This window comes from Pyrus communis, chromosome 8, assembly GCF_963583255.1.
Source record: "Pyrus communis chromosome 8, drPyrComm1.1, whole genome shotgun sequence".
Lineage (NCBI taxonomy): Eukaryota > Viridiplantae > Streptophyta > Magnoliopsida > Rosales > Rosaceae > Pyrus > Pyrus communis.
The window spans coordinates 12,869,263-12,889,202 of record NC_084810.1 but is presented as its reverse complement, the minus strand read 5'-3'; the positions used below and the strand labels follow the sequence as shown (position 1 = coordinate 12,889,202).

General features: G+C 38.4%; 1 protein-coding gene across 1 annotated transcript; it reads right to left on the bottom strand.

Moving 5' to 3' along the window:
• Positions 1–2,874: 2,874 nt before the first annotated feature.
• On the bottom strand, positions 2,875–5,490 carry LOC137742973 (nucleoporin alm1-like). The gene has a single exon (XM_068482899.1). The coding sequence runs from the start codon at positions 5,488–5,490 to the stop codon at positions 2,875–2,877; it is 2,616 nt and encodes an 871-aa protein (XP_068339000.1).
• Between the last annotated feature and the right edge of the window lie 14,450 nt (positions 5,491–19,940).

Genomic DNA, 19,940 nt, shown 5'->3' with positions numbered 1-19,940 from the left:
AGTGTATAAAAATGGAAGTGGGTAATCTGTGCTTAAAAAGAAGCTCCATAAGACAGATAGAAAAAAATAATAATAAGGCAGGGGGCTTATAGGATAATGATGAAGAACGTAAGTCCGACTTTCATCTCACAGGTAGAGTAAGTAGTGATACAAAGCCTTGAGAGATCTCAAAGCAAGTTCTAGAGAGTCAAATCACATAAGATATATCACACAGAAACAATTAAGAGTGTATGAAAAATGCATACACTAATGGAGGCTCAAAAGCTCACAGGGTGCAGAGGTGTAGGTAAGAAGTCAAGTTTAATCAGAAAATATTCATATAGTATCAACCACCAAAGCAAAAACATATTATGTATAGCACAAAGCAGAGAATGCAGTGGACAAAAGTTTGGTAGACTAACAAGACTTGGAATTCTGTTACTTTGATGTTTAAAAAAAATTAATAACTAAGGGAGAAAAAGAAAAAGAGGAAAAAGAAAAATGAAAACCAATGAAGTTTAGAGAATACGACATATTCCCAATGCCTTTCGAAGAGTTTCAAAACGATGAGTGTCGAGAGACTTAGTAAATAAGTCTGCAAGTTGATGTTCAGTGGCAATGAACTCCAATATTAAAACCTTCTCTTCAACCAGAACACGAATAAAATGGTGACGAATGTCAATATGTTTGGTACGAGAATGTTGAACTGGATTCTTGGAAATGTTTATAGCACTAGTGTTGTCACAGAAAATAGAGAAGGTGCCTTGATTAATGCCATAATCACGAATGATTTGCTTCATCCAAAGCAGTTGGGTACAACAGCTACCAGCAGCGATGTATTCAGCTTCGGCAGTGGATAAGGAAACGCAATTTTGTTTCTTACTATGCCAAGCGACAAGATTGTTTCCAACATAGAAACATCCTCCAGAAGTACTTTTCCGATCATCAGCATTTCCAGCCCAATCGGCGTCTGAAAATCCAGCAATTTCAGAATTGGTTTCAAACGAATAATGTAAACCAAAATCAACCGTGCCACGTACATACCTGATGATTCTTTTGACAGCTTCCAAATGCGATTCTTTTGGATCAGCTTGATATCGTGCACAGGCACCAACACAATAAGAGATATCAGGCCTACTAGCAGTAAGATACAACAAACTTCCAATCATACTCCTATAGAGGGATTGATCAACACTTTTTCCATTTGGATCCTTGTGAAGTTTTGTGGTTGTTGCCATGGGATTGGAGACTGGTTTTGCTGAATCCAAACCAAACTTCTTAACCAGCTCACTTGCATATTTTGTCTGAAAGACAAAAATACCGTTTTCAACTTGTTTGACCTGTAATCCTAAGAAAAAATTCAATTCCCCACACATACTCATTTCGAATTCGCTCTGCATAACTTCAGTGAATTCTTTGACAAGTATGTCAGATGTTGAGCCAAATACTATGTCATCCACATACACTTGAGCTATCATCACATCCTTGTTTATTCTTTTAATGAACAAGGTTTTGTCAACAGCTCCTCGAGTATATCCTTTCCTTAACAAATGGGTTGAGAGTTTTTCATACCATGCTCTAGGAGCTTGTTTCAAACCGTACAAAGCTTTCTTCAATCGATACACATGATCAGGATGTTTTGGATCAACAAATCCCTTTGGTTGCTCCACGTATACTTCTTCTTGAAGTACTCCGTTTAAAAAGGCACTGTTGACATCCATTTGATATAATTTAAAACGCAGATGACATGCAAAAGCAAGTAACAACCTAATGGACTCCAATCTCGCAACGGGAGCAAATGTCTAGTCAAAATCCAAACCTTCTACCTGAGTGTATCCTTGAGCAACTAGACGAGCTTTATTTCTCGTTATAATACCATGTTCATCGGTTTTGTTTCGAAAAACCCATTTTGTTCCTATAACATTTGTTTCTTTGGGTCTGGAAACAAGGTACCATACATCATTTCTAACAAATTGATTGAGTTCCTCTTGCATGGCCATTATCCAATCATCATCTAAAAGAGCTTCCTTGGCATTTTTTGGCTCAATCTTTGATATGTAGCACGTGAAGTTTACTACAGCAGTAGTTTTGCTTCTAGTTAGTATGGTATCGTCCACGTTGCCAATAATGTCGGACTTGGAGTGATCTTTTTACACTTGCTTGTGTCCTTTTCTCAACGCTTTTGTTGAGTCAACATTTTGGTGCACTTCAACCTGAGTAGCTGATGACTCATCGATTAATTTACTTTGAAGGAATTCTTCATCTGAAGCAGGTTGTTCAATACTTAAGGAAGAGTCATTCACAACAACATTAATGGACTCCATGACATTTTTAGTTCTTTTGTTGAACACTCTATATGCTCTACTAGTGAGAGAGTATCCTAGTAAAATTCCAATATCACTTCGTGAATCGAATTTTGCTAACATTTCCCTATCTCTATAAATGTAGCATATACTTCCAAACACTCTCAAATGCTTCACGTTTGGTTTCTTTCCTTTCCAAATCTCATATGGTGTGCACTTTGTACCAGGTCGAAGATAGACTCTATTTGCAGTATAGCAAGTGGTGCTAACTGCTTCAGCCCAAAAATGACTTGTCAAACGAGCGCTAGTCAGCATGACACGACTCATGTCAAGCAACACACGATTTTTCCGTTCAACAACTCCGTTTTGTTGAGGAGTGATTGGAGCAGAAAAATTATGAGCAATTCCTTTTTCATCACAAAACTCAGAAAATGATGTGTTTTCAAATTCAGTTCCGTGATCGGTTCTGAGTTTTATCACACGATCATTTGAAGCAACTCTATCATTTTGAATTCTATTCAACAAGCCACAAAATGCTTTGAACGCATCAGATTTCTCACGCAAGAATGCAACCCAAGTAAAACGTGAGAAATCATCCACCAAGACAAGAATATATTTCTTTCCCCCCAATACTTTCGGTCTGTACCGGTCCAACCAAGTCCATGTGCATCAGCTCCAAAGGTCGTGAGGTTGAGATGTAGTTTGTTGACTTGTGTGAACTCTTTGTTTGCTTTCCCACTTGACATTCTCCACAAATTCCAAGTTCTCCAGCCAACATTGGTAAACCTCTCACATATTCCTTCTTGGAAAGCTTGATCATATCCTTACAATTCATATGTCCTAATCTTTTATGCCATAAATCCAAAACATCATCAGTTGCTTTGTTGCATATATTTGGCACATGTGATTCATTTGCATTCACACAATAACAATTGTCTTTAGACCTTTTTCCTTCAAAAATGTCTATCCCGCTAGCAACTTTCACACAACATTTCAATTTATTGAACAATACTTCAGCATCATCATCATCACAAATTTGACTGATGCTAATTAGGTTAGCTTTAAGTCCATCAACTAACATGACATCTTTTAAGCATGGAATTCCTAGAGTTTTGATTTCTCCTTTTCCAACAATCCTTGCTCTTTTTCCATCTCCGAAAGTGACTGCTCCATTTTTACAATCCTCGGTGAAGGTTGTGAACCATCTTTTGTCTCCAGTCATATGCCTCGAGCAGCCACTGTCGAGATACCAAGTATCAGACTGACAAGTTGAGAAGGCAGTAAAAGCCACCAAACATGTAAGATTGTCTTCATCAGATGATGGTGACATCTTATCCAATAAGCAAACTTGAGTCTCCTTTCTTCTCCATACTTGTTTTAAGTTTGGAGTGATGGAATTGAGCATTCTTTTCGAAATCCTATTCATTCGCTTCGGATTAGCAACAAATCTCATTTTGAGATTTGATTTTCTAGACATCCAATGGGTGGTGTGCTTAGTTTGATCTTCCTTTCGAAGTTTGTTACATCTAGGTCTGATATGTCCTATTTTTCCACAGAAGTGGCAACTAGGAATGAAGGTTTTTGACCTAATGAAATTTCTTGGATCAACAAAAGTGCTCACAGAATTTGGCTTATTTGTAGTGGTACACGAATTTCCAAAGGATTCATCACTACTTTCTTTTCTGCTTGGTTCTTGTAAAGCTTTGACAAATTTAGTAACAGAGGAGGAAGAACTTCCAGTCACATTAAAATCAAAACCTAAACCATTTCTATCACCTGAATTTTTTCCATAGCTTAACATTTTGTCAAATTTTCTTGATCTAATACTAAACTCTTTGACCTTCTTTTTCATGCCTCTTAATTCATTTTCAAGAATTTCATTTTCAGATACGAGCATATGTAGTTTTTCCAACATTGACTCTCGTAGCTTCTCTGCATGCTCCATCTGAGATTGATGCTCAATCTCTACTTCCTTCTTCTCGCTTTCAAGCTGCACAAGTTTATTTTTCAGTTCATCATTTTCTTTCTTCACTTTCATGGTGATATCATAAAGTGCAGTATACTTTTGTAAGACTTCTATGGAATCAGGTTCTTCAACTACCGAGTCATCAGTCTCATATCCATCCAAGATTCCAACAAACGCAACCACTTCATCATCATATTCAGATGCCGTGTCCTTCTCTGAATCGCTGTCACTCCAAGTGGAGGTTAACGCCTTGTTCTTTTCATCCTTCAGCTTTTTAAGAGTATTGGCACATTCATGAGCATGATGTCCATACCCTTGACATTCAAAACACTTGTCTCTGTTATTTGAACTTTTCTTTTCACCAAGTTTGACAAACTTAGAAGAATTTCCATGAGAAAAATCTCGAGAACGAGGAACTTTGGAATTTGAATCAAAATTATTTCGATTTTCACGTCCTCTGGAACTTCTAAGTTTCAAAAATTTTCTAGCTTGTTTGGTGAGAAGAGCAAATTCATCTTGAGTCAGGTTTTCAAATGAATCCTCATTCACTTTTTCATTATTGACTTTGAAGGCTACATTTTTTCCTTTCTTGACTTCGGTAAAGTCAGACTCATATGTTTGTAATGACCCAATCAATTGTTCCAACTTGTAGGTGTTTAAATCTTTCGATTCTTCTATAGCTGTCCTTTTCGCATGAAACATAGAAGGAAGAGACCTTAGAATTTTCTTAACAACTCTATGTTCTGGAATGCTGTCACCAAGATTGTGACAACCATTGACAATTACACTAAGTTTAGCATAAAAGTCAGAAAAACTCTCATCATCTAGCATTTTGATATTTTCAAATTGTGTGATGAGATTTTGAAGCTTGGATTCTTTGACCGTGGAGTTACCTTCATGAGTAACTTCAAGAATATCCCAAGCTTCTTTCGCCGTTGAGCATTTACTGATGTAGTTAAATTGCTCAGGCGAAACGGCAGTGAACAACGCATTCAATGCTTTTTGATTGAATGTGCTAGAGTTGCGTTCATCTTCACTCCATACCTTTCTAGGCTTAAGCATAGAAATAGTAACAGAAGACTGTCCTTCGCCTTTGGTTTCTTCAACTGTTGGAGGTTCCCAGCCTTCTTCAACCGCAAGCCACACTCTATCGTCAAACGCCCAGAGAAATGATTTCATCTTTGCCTTCCATGCAGCGTAGTTGTCGCCATCAAAATGTGGCGGATGAGAAACTGAACCCATAGACCGATTCATCCTAGACTACCCACGGATCTCACTAGATATTTTTAGTGACCTGTTCTGGTGCCAATTGAAAGTCCTAGGATGGGTACTAACTTAACTAGAATTATAAATAAAATTCAACTTAAAACTAGTTCAAATTGTGATTTATGTTAATCAGTTATGCAGCTTTAATCCTACACAAAATATCCAGCATAAATATAAAGAGTACACACATGATGTAGGATTTTACGAGGCAAAACCCACCACTGGGAAAATCCTCGGGCTACCAAGCCAGGAAGCACTAAGAAAGAAGGAATACATAAAGACTTACAAAAAAACTCATCAACCAGACACACATACCAGTTGGCAGCTTTGTATTCGCGCTTTGCTACTCGATCTTTCTTCAGTCTTCGAGTTGGAGTGGCACGACACTAACACGATCGTCAATCACTTTTTCCTCGAACTTTGCAAGATACTAACTCGATCATGCAGAATGGTTATATGATGAAGTGTTTAGTTGAAAATCAATCAATTACGAAAATCACAAGGCACATTTTCATAATTGACATTCAATAAAAAACCAAATGAAAATTAGCATGAAAATAATATTTTCCCTTTAAAAACACATGCTAATGAAACCACAAGATGGTAGCCATTGAAAAATTAATTTGAGATTAATGCACTGAAAATAATATTATTTTCTTTAAAAGCACAAAGTTGCTGCCAATCTATCTTCCAAGGAAAACATGCATATGCGGCTTGCCTAAAACAATTTCAAAGCTTCATTATAAATCCTCAATGCACGGGAACCAATTTGAACTGATAAGATTTCATAACTAATCATAGGTTTTAGCTAAATTGACAATCCTTTTAAAACCATAAAACCTAGATACACACGGCAACAACTTTTTCTTTTTAACACAATGACAGCCATGCAATCCATTTAGTTGGATGCAATCAGATAAGTCTTTTGAAAATCCAATCACTTTATCTTGAAAGTAGTTTTAATAAAAGACCTATCTTAAATACAATATCATGAGATATAGATGAATGTAATTGGATGCATGCATGCAAACATACCTGAATGTGTATCTTGTTCACGTAATATCTTCTCATCAAAAGAGTAAGAGACCTCCCTAGACTTAAACAATTACAATTGAAAATATATAACAAGTCTAAGCTATTACAGACTCATGCATTTTGTCAAGAATTGCCAATATTGGTCTAACAAGTTTCACATCCAGCAACCATCATGAATTTCTGATTTTTCCTTCTTCCTTCAACATTTGCATTGTCAAAGATCCTTGCCCCATCATAATCCATCCTACGCCGTTCGCAACATAGTCACTTCCTAGAGAAATTTGCACAAACATGGTTCGTTCACTTTCTAATTTAGCAAATGCTACAACATATCAATCTAGATATAAAAAAGTTCCTTGTCAATTTGTGAAATCATAAAGGAGGATAGAAAATCTTCACTATTTGGAGTTTTAATTCATGGCCCCATTGTAGCTTAGAATACGTTCACAACTTCTCCAAGCGGTTTTTTATACGTTTTCGACAGACAATGCCAACTATTGCAGTGGACAAATTCTGGTACTCCAATTCTTCACTAACAAGTAATCTTGAACACATTGAGAAGTTTTAGGCATCATCTTCACTTGTCATTAATAAGAACAGGGAAACCTGCAAGAAAATACTCCGACACTCAAGTCAATGTTTGTTCAAGATGCTTGTTAAATATAGAACAGTCTTATACCTCCCTTTTCTTTTTTCCTCCTCTGCTAATGAGATTATTGCCCTTGTATAAGCATTCAAGTCTTGGACTGCAAGTCCCACTCTCTTTCTATTTCTTCATATTCCATTGAGCGGGTATCAGGTTGCTTGATTGTAACTCCACTCCCCCATGTTTGTCATGATAGTAGAGTAATTTTTTGCTCCCACATCTGCTGTCAAGGGTGCGTGGGCTCCACCACTTGCCTAGATAATCCACACTAGTGTAGCTAGGTTTTGACAAAAAAATTCTATTATCTGGCAAGTCCACACCGGTGGAAATGCTCTAAGGAAGTCAAATTTCTGACCTTTCACTTGTAAGATTATTGAGTTTCAAAGTTTTAAGCCAATTCGAGCTGGACCAACAAGCCTAACTTGACTTTGAAAAAAATTAAACAATTAAACTTGAGCATAGTAACTTGTTAGATTGGCTAGATTCACTCCTAAGTTTTGAAAATATTGAGTTATCAAACATAATAACGCATCATTGTTATGTTGGCAAATATAGAATGACATGAATAATTTGATTTATAGAAATGTTTAGCCTTACCAGCTAAATTTCCTTTTATGGCTGTTATGGTTAATGTGGTGCCAAAAATAATCACAAGGCGACATGTGGATTTTTGGATAAAGGAGGACAAAAATACCCTTGAGGCATACTAGGATTCCTACGCGTGAGCAGCGGGCATTCATACCTCAACCAAGTCAAAAGTGCCCAAAGAAGGTAACAAATTCAAAATTATTTCATCCTTCCTCATTCCATATTCTCTACAAAGCAATCATTCCATAACCTTCAAAACATTCCATAAAAAATAGGTTAATTGGTTAATTAATGGATTTATTTCCTAATTAATCCATTAATCACCCATTATACCAATTAATCACCCATTACACAAATTATCACCCATTACACACCAAAAATACCCCAAAGGGCCGGCCACCTTTTCTCCAAAGGGGACCGGCCATGCTCTATATATTGAACCCTATTTTTCTCTAAAAAGCTAGGTCTTCACTCTTGCTAAAATTCTCCAAAACTCTCAAACACTTTTCTCTCTAAATTCTAACTTTGGCATCGGAGGTTCTTCGGCCAAAGCCCCCTCCATTCATCGTGGGTGCGTGAGACTCTTGGCCTTGACCTAAGGTGTTATTTGTTTTGTAGATGCAATTTTGTCCAAGATCAAGGAGGAAGAAATTTGCATCCACAAATTGGTGCTTTCATTGAGAGTTGAAATTCATACTCGTAGAGGTTTTTTCTTTATTTTCTAGTCCACTTCTATTTTTCGTACGTTCTTATTATTAGAATTTTTTATTTGCAAAGATTCTTTGATAAAATGAAAAAGAGAAACACAATGGCTAGAAATTTTGAAAACTCCATGAGTGAAAATTCCAATATTCAAGAAATGGGACCGCAGCGATCCACGAGACTAAATGTGATCCTAGGGGGAGCGGCACCACCACCACAAGGTTCCACCATATGAACCACCGTGATGGCCACCTACGGCGAGGTCTATGGCACCACTACCACGGCCCAAGCCGTGCCACTAAAGCAAGCCCAAGCTGTGCCATCCAAGGCTCATGGCATCAAGGCCATGACCCAAGCCATGTCACTACAAGCCCAACGCGAGCCCAACACGTTGCCAAGCCGAGCCCTAGCCTCGCATCCAAGCGTGCCACACGTCGAGCAGCTTGTGGCCCAACCTGTTCCCATCGAGCAGCTTGCTCTCGTAGCCCAACCTGCTCCTACCGAGCAGCCTATTCTTGTGGCCCAGCCTACTCTTGTGGCCCAGCCTGTTCATGTGGTCCAGCCTGCTCCCACCAAGTAGCCTGCTTCCGTGGCTCAGCCTGCTCCCGTAGCTCAGTCTGCTCTCGTGGCTTTCCAAGCAGCCCAAATTAATCCATGACTAGTTTAACCATCCTGGCTCCAAATTTTCGGACTGATGATCAAACCGGGAGCATTTTCACCATATTTTTCTGCTAATTTGACATTTTCCAGCTCAAATCTCGCGCTCGGAATCTACCACACTTTCACTGTTCAAGGAGAAACATTCATTCCAAGCTTTTCCAATCCAAATGGCGAACAACACTTGTCTTGACAAGTCATACAGTTGATGAGCGCCTTAGCACAGCAAACGATCTTGGTAAACCAACTCTTGCAGCGCACCAAGATGCAACATGTTCCAAATGTGGTGTCCCGAAGAAGGACAAGGACAGACAAAGAACCTCTCCAGCAGCATTCTGATAAGCAGCCACTCAACCAGTTACGAACCGAGTGTTCTAATGGAGTACATTCTCGATTGGACCCCCGAGATAACGTATACTCTTGTCTTAGCACGCGGAAGAGCGTGCACTCTCAGTTAAACATACATTCATAGTTAGGGTCACATTCCGATAATCAACATAAGCAACCTTCCAGGCGAAGTGGTCATTCGCGGCAAGACCCACAAGGAGCATCCTCCACCTCAGATCAGAGTAGGTAGCAACGTGGACGGAGATAAGTAATCACTCAATCTGGCTCTAGTTCAACCAGCAGCCTGCGAGTTACCCACTCACCTGCTATGAACAAACCACACCTACCACAACCATGACATAGATGAGCCGAACGCATATAAAAGCAGCCTAGACCAGCAGGTCACAACCGGGGGCAGTCGAGAGCTCTGCCACCCTTAACAAAGGCAAATTCAGGAAGAAGTAAAAAAACTCATGACCGAGCGATTGCGCACTTTCTCGCGCAACGAAGTTATTAACAAGGCGCTACAATGAGACATGACTAACATAAGCAAGTCATCGTTCAATGACAAGATCGAGCAGACAGGACTACCCCATATAGATTGCTAGAATAAAGACTACTTCTATTCAGACAAGTGTAGTAGCTCAACCTAATGGCATGCCGAGGGAAAACAAGTACCAAAAGGACATACCAAGCCCAACTACCAAGAATCGGGGACAGGCTAAGGATTATTTCGGTTGTCCCAACAGTCCAGCTTTCCTCAGCTGCACTCACATAATGATTTCCATGCTCTCCAGTGCGAGAGGATAAACTAATTGCTCTCCAGTGCGAGATGGTAAACTAATTCCTTGACACCTATATGGGTATGTTCTCCAGTGCAAGAGAATAAACTAATTGCTCTCCAGTGCGAGAGGATAAACTAATTGCTCTCCAGTGTGAGAGGGTAAACTAATTCCCCGACACCCATATGGGTCTGCTCTCCAGTGCGAAAGGATAAACTAATTGTTCTCCGCGAGAGGGTTAACTAATTCCCTGAAACCCATATGGGTCTGCGCTCCAGTGCGATAAGATAAACTAATTGCTCTCCAGTGCGATAGGGCAAACTAATTGCTCTCCAATGCGAGAGGGTAAACTAATTGTTCTCTAGTGCGAGACGGTAAACTAATTCCCCGACACTCATATAGGTAAGCTCTCTAGTGTGAGAAAGCCACATGGCTCAAAGGATCGAACACTTGAAGATCGAGTAGGAAGCAAAATGATCAGGGGGCAGCAACCGATTTTTGCACTCAATAATTCGCTCCTCCAACATTTCATCTTCAGTAGCTCCCATTTTGGCAATTCCATCATTGACTGCTCCATTTATGGCAGCTGAGAAATCAAACTCAAGCAATTTCCTCATTTCCGACAGGCAGCCCAAACCGTAACCCCTGCCACACCATTTCCTTAGCCCATGCTGAGCCAATCCTTGACTTCAATCAAGCCGAGCAGCACAAGCAATGACCTCTACCACACCACCTCATTGGCCCATGCAGAGCCGACTCCTGGCCCTTGCCAGACGACGTGTCGCACCATCCTAACAGCTGCCCCATAACAACACTATCCAAGAAGAAGACAAGAAAAATTAAATTTTTCTTACATCGGTGCGGCACGAAAAAGACGAAGAAAGCAACGAAAAACGATCATTTACACAGGCAAGATGTAGAAGATTGCTAGAGGAGGGGGAACAAATATCCTCTAAGCTCTCTCTCTCTTGTAGGGTAGAATAAATTGCTCTTCAAAGTTGATTTAATAACCCACTTAAGGTGGACTTAAATAGGCTTTGAGAGAAATTTATTTCCCTTTCCTAAAAGGATCTAATTTCCTATTAAAGAGGGAATCTACATCAAAATAGGAAGCAGTCATAAATTTCGTAAAGCAAGAAGATCTCTACACCTGCTGCCCTTTCCTGCGAGCAGCCCAACAGGTGTGGGGCATTTGTGGAGCCAAAAATAATCACAAGGCAACACGTGGATTTTTGAATAAAGGAGGACATAAATACCCTTGAGGCATACTGGGATTCCTACGCGTGAGCAGTGGGCAGTCATCCCTCAACCAAGTCAAAAGTGCCCAAAGAAGGTAACAAATTCAAAATTATTTCATCATTCCTTATTCCATATTCTCTACAAAGCAATCATTCCATAACCTTCAAAACATTCCATAAAAATTAGGTTAATTGGTTAATTAATGTATTTATTTCCTAATTAATCCATTAATCACCAATTAAATCACCCATTATATCAATTAATCACCCATTCTACAAATTATCACCCATTACACACCAAAAATAACCCAAAAGGCCGGCCACCTTTTCTCCAAAGGGGACCGGCCATACTCTATATATTGAACCCCATTTTTCTTTAAAAAGCTAGGTCTTCACTCTTGCTAAAATTCTCCAAAACTCTCAAACACTTTTTTCTCTAAATTCTAACTTTGGCATTGGAGGTTCTTCGGCCAAAGCTCCCCCTCATTCATCGTGGGCGCGTGAGGCTATTGGCCTTGACCTAAGGTGTGATTTGTTTTGTGGATGCAATTTTGTCCAAGATCAAGGAGTAAGAAATTTGCATCCACAGTTAGTCCTTCATTTTTTAAAATTGAATACCAAGGGTATAAAAACCAAGATTGGGCAGAATCATGAGGTGATCAAGTAGTGCCCTTCTGAGGCAGCTTTTTTGAATATCATTGATGTATCTATTGTTAAAATCAATGCTGCAGTTGGCTAGGTTTGTGATATAAGATGAGAACAGTTGATGAAGGACCATCTGCAAAGTCACTGATAGAATTAAAGTCTAAAAGGTCATCATCTAATGAGTATTCGATTGCCAAGGATCGTCTTAGGAAGGTAGTTACAAAATCCATCAGATTCCAAGATTAAGAAGGTTAATAATGTTGAAAACTATTGTCTATTGGGTTTTCCAATTTATTTCATGTACTAGTTTAAGTTCCCTTTTATTGTATAAATAGCTTGTACTAGGATGCTAAAAACACAAGTTTGATTTGAATACAATTACTACTATAGAGCTAGCTGTTAAGCTTCTCTTTATTCCAAGCTTGTGTATTGTTCTTTCCTTTTCCTATTCTCAGCAATTCCTAAAGGAACTGCAACAATAGTTGCCTTATTATTGTTGAAGCTAGAAATTTGGGAGAAAACGTAATCACGGTAGATGAAATCTTTGCTTTGAGGCATGCTCTTAAATTTGCAAAACAGAAAGGATTCTTGAAAATTAGCATAGAGGGATTCCAAACTATTTAGTGATACAGTTCAAAATAAATGATGTACACCCTGGAGAATCAAATCTATTATTGAAGACATTCTTGTTAGAGCAATATTAAGAAGAAATTGACTATGAATAAAAGAAAACTAATGGAAACACCCAAATTTAAGTCATCTTAATATTAAGGACTATGTTATACATACTTCATATCTCAACAAACTAATGGAAACACAATAAAAAAATATTTACAAAGTATGTTTTGTCGTCTCTTTTTTATTTATTTATTTATTTTTTTTTTTTTGTAATGTGTTTGCGTAATTAGACTTTTAGCCCAAAACAGGAAAACACTATTGTATCTATATTATTATGTTGCTAAATTGACGATCATACTTTATTTGAGCACTATGTTATTTTTGAGAGTTTGCCATACAAATAACTAGACATTAATCAAGATACCTCTATGTTCTCAGTACCTCTGAGTTTAGCCTTTATGACCTTATACTTGCATTGTGAGTGGCTATCGTGCTGAAACATGTCAAGTTTTATGTGTAAGGTTTTATATCTAGGTGTTATAATAGTACTTGCTTCGAATTTGGTATCAAAGCCAAACACATTCGCTTAATTTTGCATGAATACTTGTTGACCCTAAAAATTACTAAACCTACGTGGTGCGCAGGCCGAGTAACTAATAAGCTAACTACGTCCTTCGGTCGAATGCGGGGCGTGCCAACTCGTCGGCCGAGTCTGGCCGAGGAGTAAAATTTGTTGATGTAGCTTTGAGCGCGTCGCTGACTTCTTTAACTTGCGATTGCGACCGAGGAAGGAACACTCTCGGTCTCTGGGTTCTACAGCCTGAAGACAAGGCTGCTAATTCTGCGGAGTTCACAAATCGTCCGAGCCCGATTCGGTCACTGTGATTATATTCGTGAGAGTATAAGCACGTCGAATCGAGACCAAGGTGTATGGGCACAAGTACTCGAACGTGATGTATGTCTTGATGGTAAACGTAGTTCGGCCGTCGGAATGCCGAACCCTGAAACTCACTTGTGAGTATCCAATCATAAAACCACTCGGCGACCAGTACGCCGAGCAATGTAATTCGTAACACCTAACTATGCCGAGAAAGCTAGCAAGGTGACCTCTGCCAACAAAGGTTCGAAAACCTTTCTCGACCAAGACTTGGATAGATAATCGGTCGACCTCGACGCAGTGCTGTTTATCCAAACTGAAGATGCTTCTTGGTCGGCTGATTCTGCGGCAGCAGTGCTGTTTATCCAAACTGAAGGTGCTCGCCGGGCGCTTCCACAGTGCTGTTTATCCAAACTGAAGGTGTGTCGGCAGGAAAAGAAAAGGAAAAAAATCTCAAGGTGTTGAGAGGTTTTGCGCAGGGCAATTGTATGCTGAATTGGAGGTCTTTTCTGCTTGCATGATTTCTTGTATTTATAGTGCCCCATTCCTTGAAACCGACTCCGATTTGGATTGGGAGTCCTTGTCCCATTTCGCTTCTTCTTCGAACAAACCTACTCCTACTGGGATTCTGAATTTTCCTTCTTTTCGGGACTTCATTCCTTGCTGGTCGAGAATCCTAGTTGCACCAGGACTTCCTCGACCTTTCTATTTATCTGGACTACTTCTGATGGGATTTGGCCGACTGTGCCAGCTGGCCCGGGCCTTATTATTCGGCCCATAGTATTTATCATCTCCTTGGGCCGAGCACATCCTGCTGCTCGGCCCAGCAATAATATTTCGGGCCCAAACAATACTATACATTATTGTTCTTGTAGATCTTGTCAACCACTAGCATAAAGAGAAGATTATCATATATTTATCAGAAAATTAACAAGACTCTCAAGAAGCAAAAGTTTTATCATAGTTATATCGAGCATCCTACATTTACAAGTAAAGATAAAGAAGTGTAACATAATGTATTAGCACATAAAGAGTAACCGATTATAATTTAGAGACTTTGAGAGAAGAAAGAGAGTTATTAAATTATCAATTAGCAATAATCTTAGAGATAGGTAAACTGTAGTTTATGATAGATTATCTCAATTATTAGATTATTTTTTGAAATATTCTCTAAAAACCATTAGGCAAAATCTAGATATATTATATCCTAATTAGAAGATAATTACAAAAATAATCAAAGATTTTCTAGTAAAAAAAAAATAAAAGAGCTTATTGATATTATAGATAGTCAGCCCAAACAAGTAGAAATTGGACCACTAAAAATAGGTGAACAATTAAAATTAGAAGTTCAAATAAAACAATTAGTACAAAAGGATTTAACTAAGCAAGTAGACAAATTACATCATAAAATAGATAGATTATTAGTTTAATAACCGATTCCTGAACCAAATGGAAAATATATCAAAGTTTTAAATAAATTAGTAAATTAGATAAGGAACCAGTTCGTTTAACAGATTTTTCAATACAAGTAACTAGTAGTAATATTCTAATTAGACAAAAAAAATTAATTATCTAATTAGTTTTAAACTTAGTGGAAATCTTAGATGTCACATCTCGACCCGGGCTCCACCATATCCTCGGGCTTGACTCTATCGTAGCACGATATTGTCCGCTTTGGGTCCCGACCACGCCCTCACGGTTTTGTTTCTGGGAACTCACACGAGAAATTCCCAGTAGGTCACCCATCCTGGGAATGCTCTCGCTCGAACTCGCTTAACTTGGAGTTCTGATGGAATCCGAAGCCAGTGAGTTCCCAAAAGGTCTCGTGCTATATGGAGGTGGGCATGTACATATAAGGCATAGAGGATCCACTCCCCTGGGCGATGTGGGATCTAACAATCCACCCCCCTTAAGGGCCCGACGTCCTCGTTGGCACACTTTCGGCCAGGGATTGGCTCTGATACCAAATTGTCACATCCCAACCCAGGCTCTACCACATCCTTGGGCTCGACTCTACCGTAACATGATGTTGTCCACTTTGGGCCCCGACCATACCCTCACGGTTTTATTTCTAAGAACTCACACGAGAACTTCTCAGTGGGTCACCTATCCTGGGAATGCTCTCGCCTGAACTCGCTTAATTTTGGAGTTCCGATGGAATCCGAAGCCAGTCAGTTCCCAAAAGGCCTTGTGCTATATGGAGGTGAGCATGTATATATAAAGCATAGAGGAACCACTCCCCTGGGCGATGTGGGATCTAACATTAGATCAAGTTGAAGAACAAATAAAAAAAATTAATCAAGTTTTACATAACACATCTTCATCAATACCACACCTTTATTACAAAATTTAGAAAATTTAACTTTGAGCACAAATAATCATATTAAAAGACCTAAAATTGATCATTTTGATAATAGAAAATGAAACTCTATAGGAGAAAAAGAAAAGAAATAATTAGAGTAGAAAATATTTATCCCAATGAAGAAGAAGCACAAGAATTTATTAGAAAAATATTTAAGAGAACTCAGAAAAATAAATATAATTTGTATTGACAACAAAGCTACACTTAATTTACTTAGTAATGAAGCAATTAATCACTTAAGAAAATCACACTTTAGTCAAATTCACATAGGCACAATCTTGATTGAATTGTAGGATTAATCAGATCATAAGTAGGCACAAAAACTTTAGTATACGTGTGACGACCCGTCCCTAATTTTCTATGTAATTTCTCCCCGGGTATGTGAATTTACGTTTATGCCCTTGTTGGCAAGTGACATGAACGTGACTGTGCATATTTAAATTATTTTTCTCGTTTTTGAAATTAATTTGTACTCACTGTTACGAGGGTACATTAATTTTATCAATGCTAGAAACACTGTTTGGATAGATTTTCTGTTTCTTTTAATGTAGAAAATCTGCAAACCCTATCCTTTTCCTTCTTTAAAATTGGACCCATGCCTTGCACCTCACCACCAATTATTTTGTTTACCTCATTATTGCAACCAATCAAATTTTCTTCCTCTTAGCCAATCAGATTCCACCTTCATTCTCTCCTTCATCTCTTCTTTTTCCCTCACTGTATCTTTCTCTTCTCTGTGACCACTAAGAACTCGTACCAAAACTCACAGATTGAGTCCAAAAACACCACCATCGTGATCCTTTTATCCTCACGATCACAACCATGCCAACCGATTCTCTAATGGTTGAGTTTTGAGTGGTCAATACGGAGCAACTTGGAAGTTCCGACTCGGTTGAGTTGGCATCGTCGTGATCTCAGTCGAGTTACAAGGTTTTAGGACATGGGGAAGCTTCTACTCAACTCCCCGAGGTCTTTAGTGAAGGTTTAAGGAAGCTTTGACGTGAAACAAACCGGTTTTGAAAAGTCGAAGTTTTGACATAATCTTGCAAGGCTTTTTCAGGCCATTTCTCGTTTGTTTTTTGGCTCCCAAAAAGGTATAGATTTGTTTTCCTCGTCACGAGCTTCATTTCCATACAAATTTTGTGAAAAATGGTTGAGAAATGAGCAAGATATTAAGGTTTGAAATTTTCCCCAGAAACAAACAAATATTTCTAGAAATCGACGAACCAGACAACGGCGCCGGCGCCGCCGGACGGTGAAGCTCACCGGAGAAGACAAGGAATATTCCATCAAAGTTGACGGAATATTCTAACGGGGTCAGGTAATGCCATCAGCATCCATTAACTGTTTAACGGAATATTCCTGGATTCCGTTAAGGTTCTGCTATGCACGTGCCTGCGCATGGCCGCGAGTGTGGCCATGAGTTGGACAACACTTGAGGGTGCGTCTGGCCTCCGTTCGACGAGTGGTTGATACGTGTAGGTCCGTGACTTCGAGTAGAACATTTTCGTATATTCAAACCTTCCGTTCGAGCAAATTATGGGGAGTTTTTCCTAACTTTTCCATATATGTGTTATTTAGTTAATTTTTATTAGTTGTTTCGAATATAGGGGAGACTTACCCCGAGGACTTACGAGGAAACGTGACGCTAAGGGGCTACGATCCTTCTACGTACCAGTGAGTGGGCATTTTGTTTATATATATATATATATATATATATATTGTATAGTTTCCACAAATGTTTTTAAGTTGATTTATGCATGTTATGCCACATTTTACTTAATTTTAAAATAATGCCTGTACTAGTTGAAATTTATATTTGATCATGGCATTTTCATATGTATTTTACCAGCTCATAAATATTATGCTATTGTGAAATACTAAATAATTCCTATGGGACGCACAGATAAGTTCAGGTGAGTTTATTATGTTGTTTGGAATGACTAAGTTATGGCATACTCATATTCATATAGTGGCTCATCATCTACACCCAGGTGTTAGTGCTCAGCCTAGGCCAGGCTAGTTTTTCATGTGTCATTCACATCAGCACCACACGCTCGCCTTGGATCCAAGTAGGTGCTAAGCCTATCGTACAGATTGCAATAGGCAATTCCGACTCGTATGTGACAGCGAATAGCACTAGCCTTCACATGATTGTAGTACTAGAGCGTATATTATTACACCTAGCCGTGTCTTACAGGTCACATTAGGTGACTTCAACTTGCGTGCTAGTATAGCTTGTTAAGCACTTGATTATATTCATACTGCCATTGAGATATTCTGCTGTAGCATATTTATGAATTTATTATGGTCATGCATTTGATTTTATACTTATACGTAGTATGATTTTCGGAAAACTATACTTGTTTTTTAGCGAGGGGTTAGTATGTTCATAAGACAAATAGTTTTGCTAAATTCTTACTTTTTGTGCCCTCTCACCCTTTTGTTTTTCGCCCCTCTAAGTCCTAGATAGCTAACCTACTATATGGTACTTGAGGATTACCTGGTTATTTTGACATATCTCAATTTTTAACGTAGGAACTTATCTCTAGTTGTGTAATAAGTGCTTCTCTCGTTCGACTGCTTTACCCTTATATTATCTATGCTCTGAATATTTGTACTTTTTGGGTTGTAAGCACTATTGTGCACTCACCTTATTAGTTAATTAAGTTCTAGTTTCGGTTTTAATTTATTCAATCTTACATCATTTGCACCTTTGGTTACGTCACCTTCATGTCACGCCCAGCATGCTGATAACTCATATATTTCATACATTTATACCATCCATTCCTAGTCTCTTTGTGATATTTTTGAGTTAAATTGGTTGCGTTTTACTCTCTTTTGTGTTAATGTGCAGTTAATTGTATTTTAGAGCCATTTGAGAGTAAATAAGGCAAAATGGTGTTGAAAGTGGAGAATTGAATAAGGATTCTGATGTAGAGAGAGATTCAAAGTGTACAATTGAATATGGTGATGAATATGGCTCTTTATAAGACAAATAACAGCACAAAAACGTGGGAATTAAATGCCCAATTACTAGGATGTATTGGCAATTTGTAACAGCCTATTTAACCTTATAAAACTGAGAGTTTCAACCATTTTTACATAAGCTTCCCCTTGGAGACGCCCATAGCTCTCTCTCTTCTCTTTCTTTGGGTTTTCTTCCATAAATAAAACCATATTTCCCTTCACCATCGGTTGCCACCGAAAAAACCACGCAGCCACGCTGTTCTTGGAGAAGTTCAACATCATAATTGTTTCAAGGGGGTTTATTCTATGAACTTTAATTTCACTCATGTTGTTCTTGATATTTATATATTTTGTAATCATGTTGTGTTATTAAGTTCATAGCTGGGGAATTCGATGTAGCATTGTAAACCTACTCTATGTTATTAAGTTAAAGTACTCAAATTACCAATCTGTGTTCTTGTTTCGTTCACTGATTTTATAGTATAATTTGTTTGTTAATCTTAATGTTTGATCACCATTAGGGTTGCTTATAGATTATTTGATCAAGGTTATAGTACACATCATGCTTAATCTTGGTGGACATGTGAATGAATGAAGAAACTGCTATGTATACATCCGGCCATGTGATTTCTTTGGTTCTTTGAAGTTTTATTTTTCTAAATGGATTCTTACTTGTTAATCTAAGTTGAACATCACAACCAGGTTGCATATTAGGAGTACTTGATCACAACCACACATCAAATGGATGATCATAAATAAGTAAAATGAACCCTAGTTGCAGATTGAAGAGTTGAATGCATTTTGACTTAATTTTCATGGAATTGGCTTGTAATGGTGAAATCGGTATCCCTAGTTCCATTCCAATCGTTTCTGAATCATTCTATTATTCATATTTACATTCTCTTGCATTTTAAGTTACTTTAATTCTCAAATCAACGTAAATCTACTAATTTGAGGTCTAATCAATCCATGTGGTTCG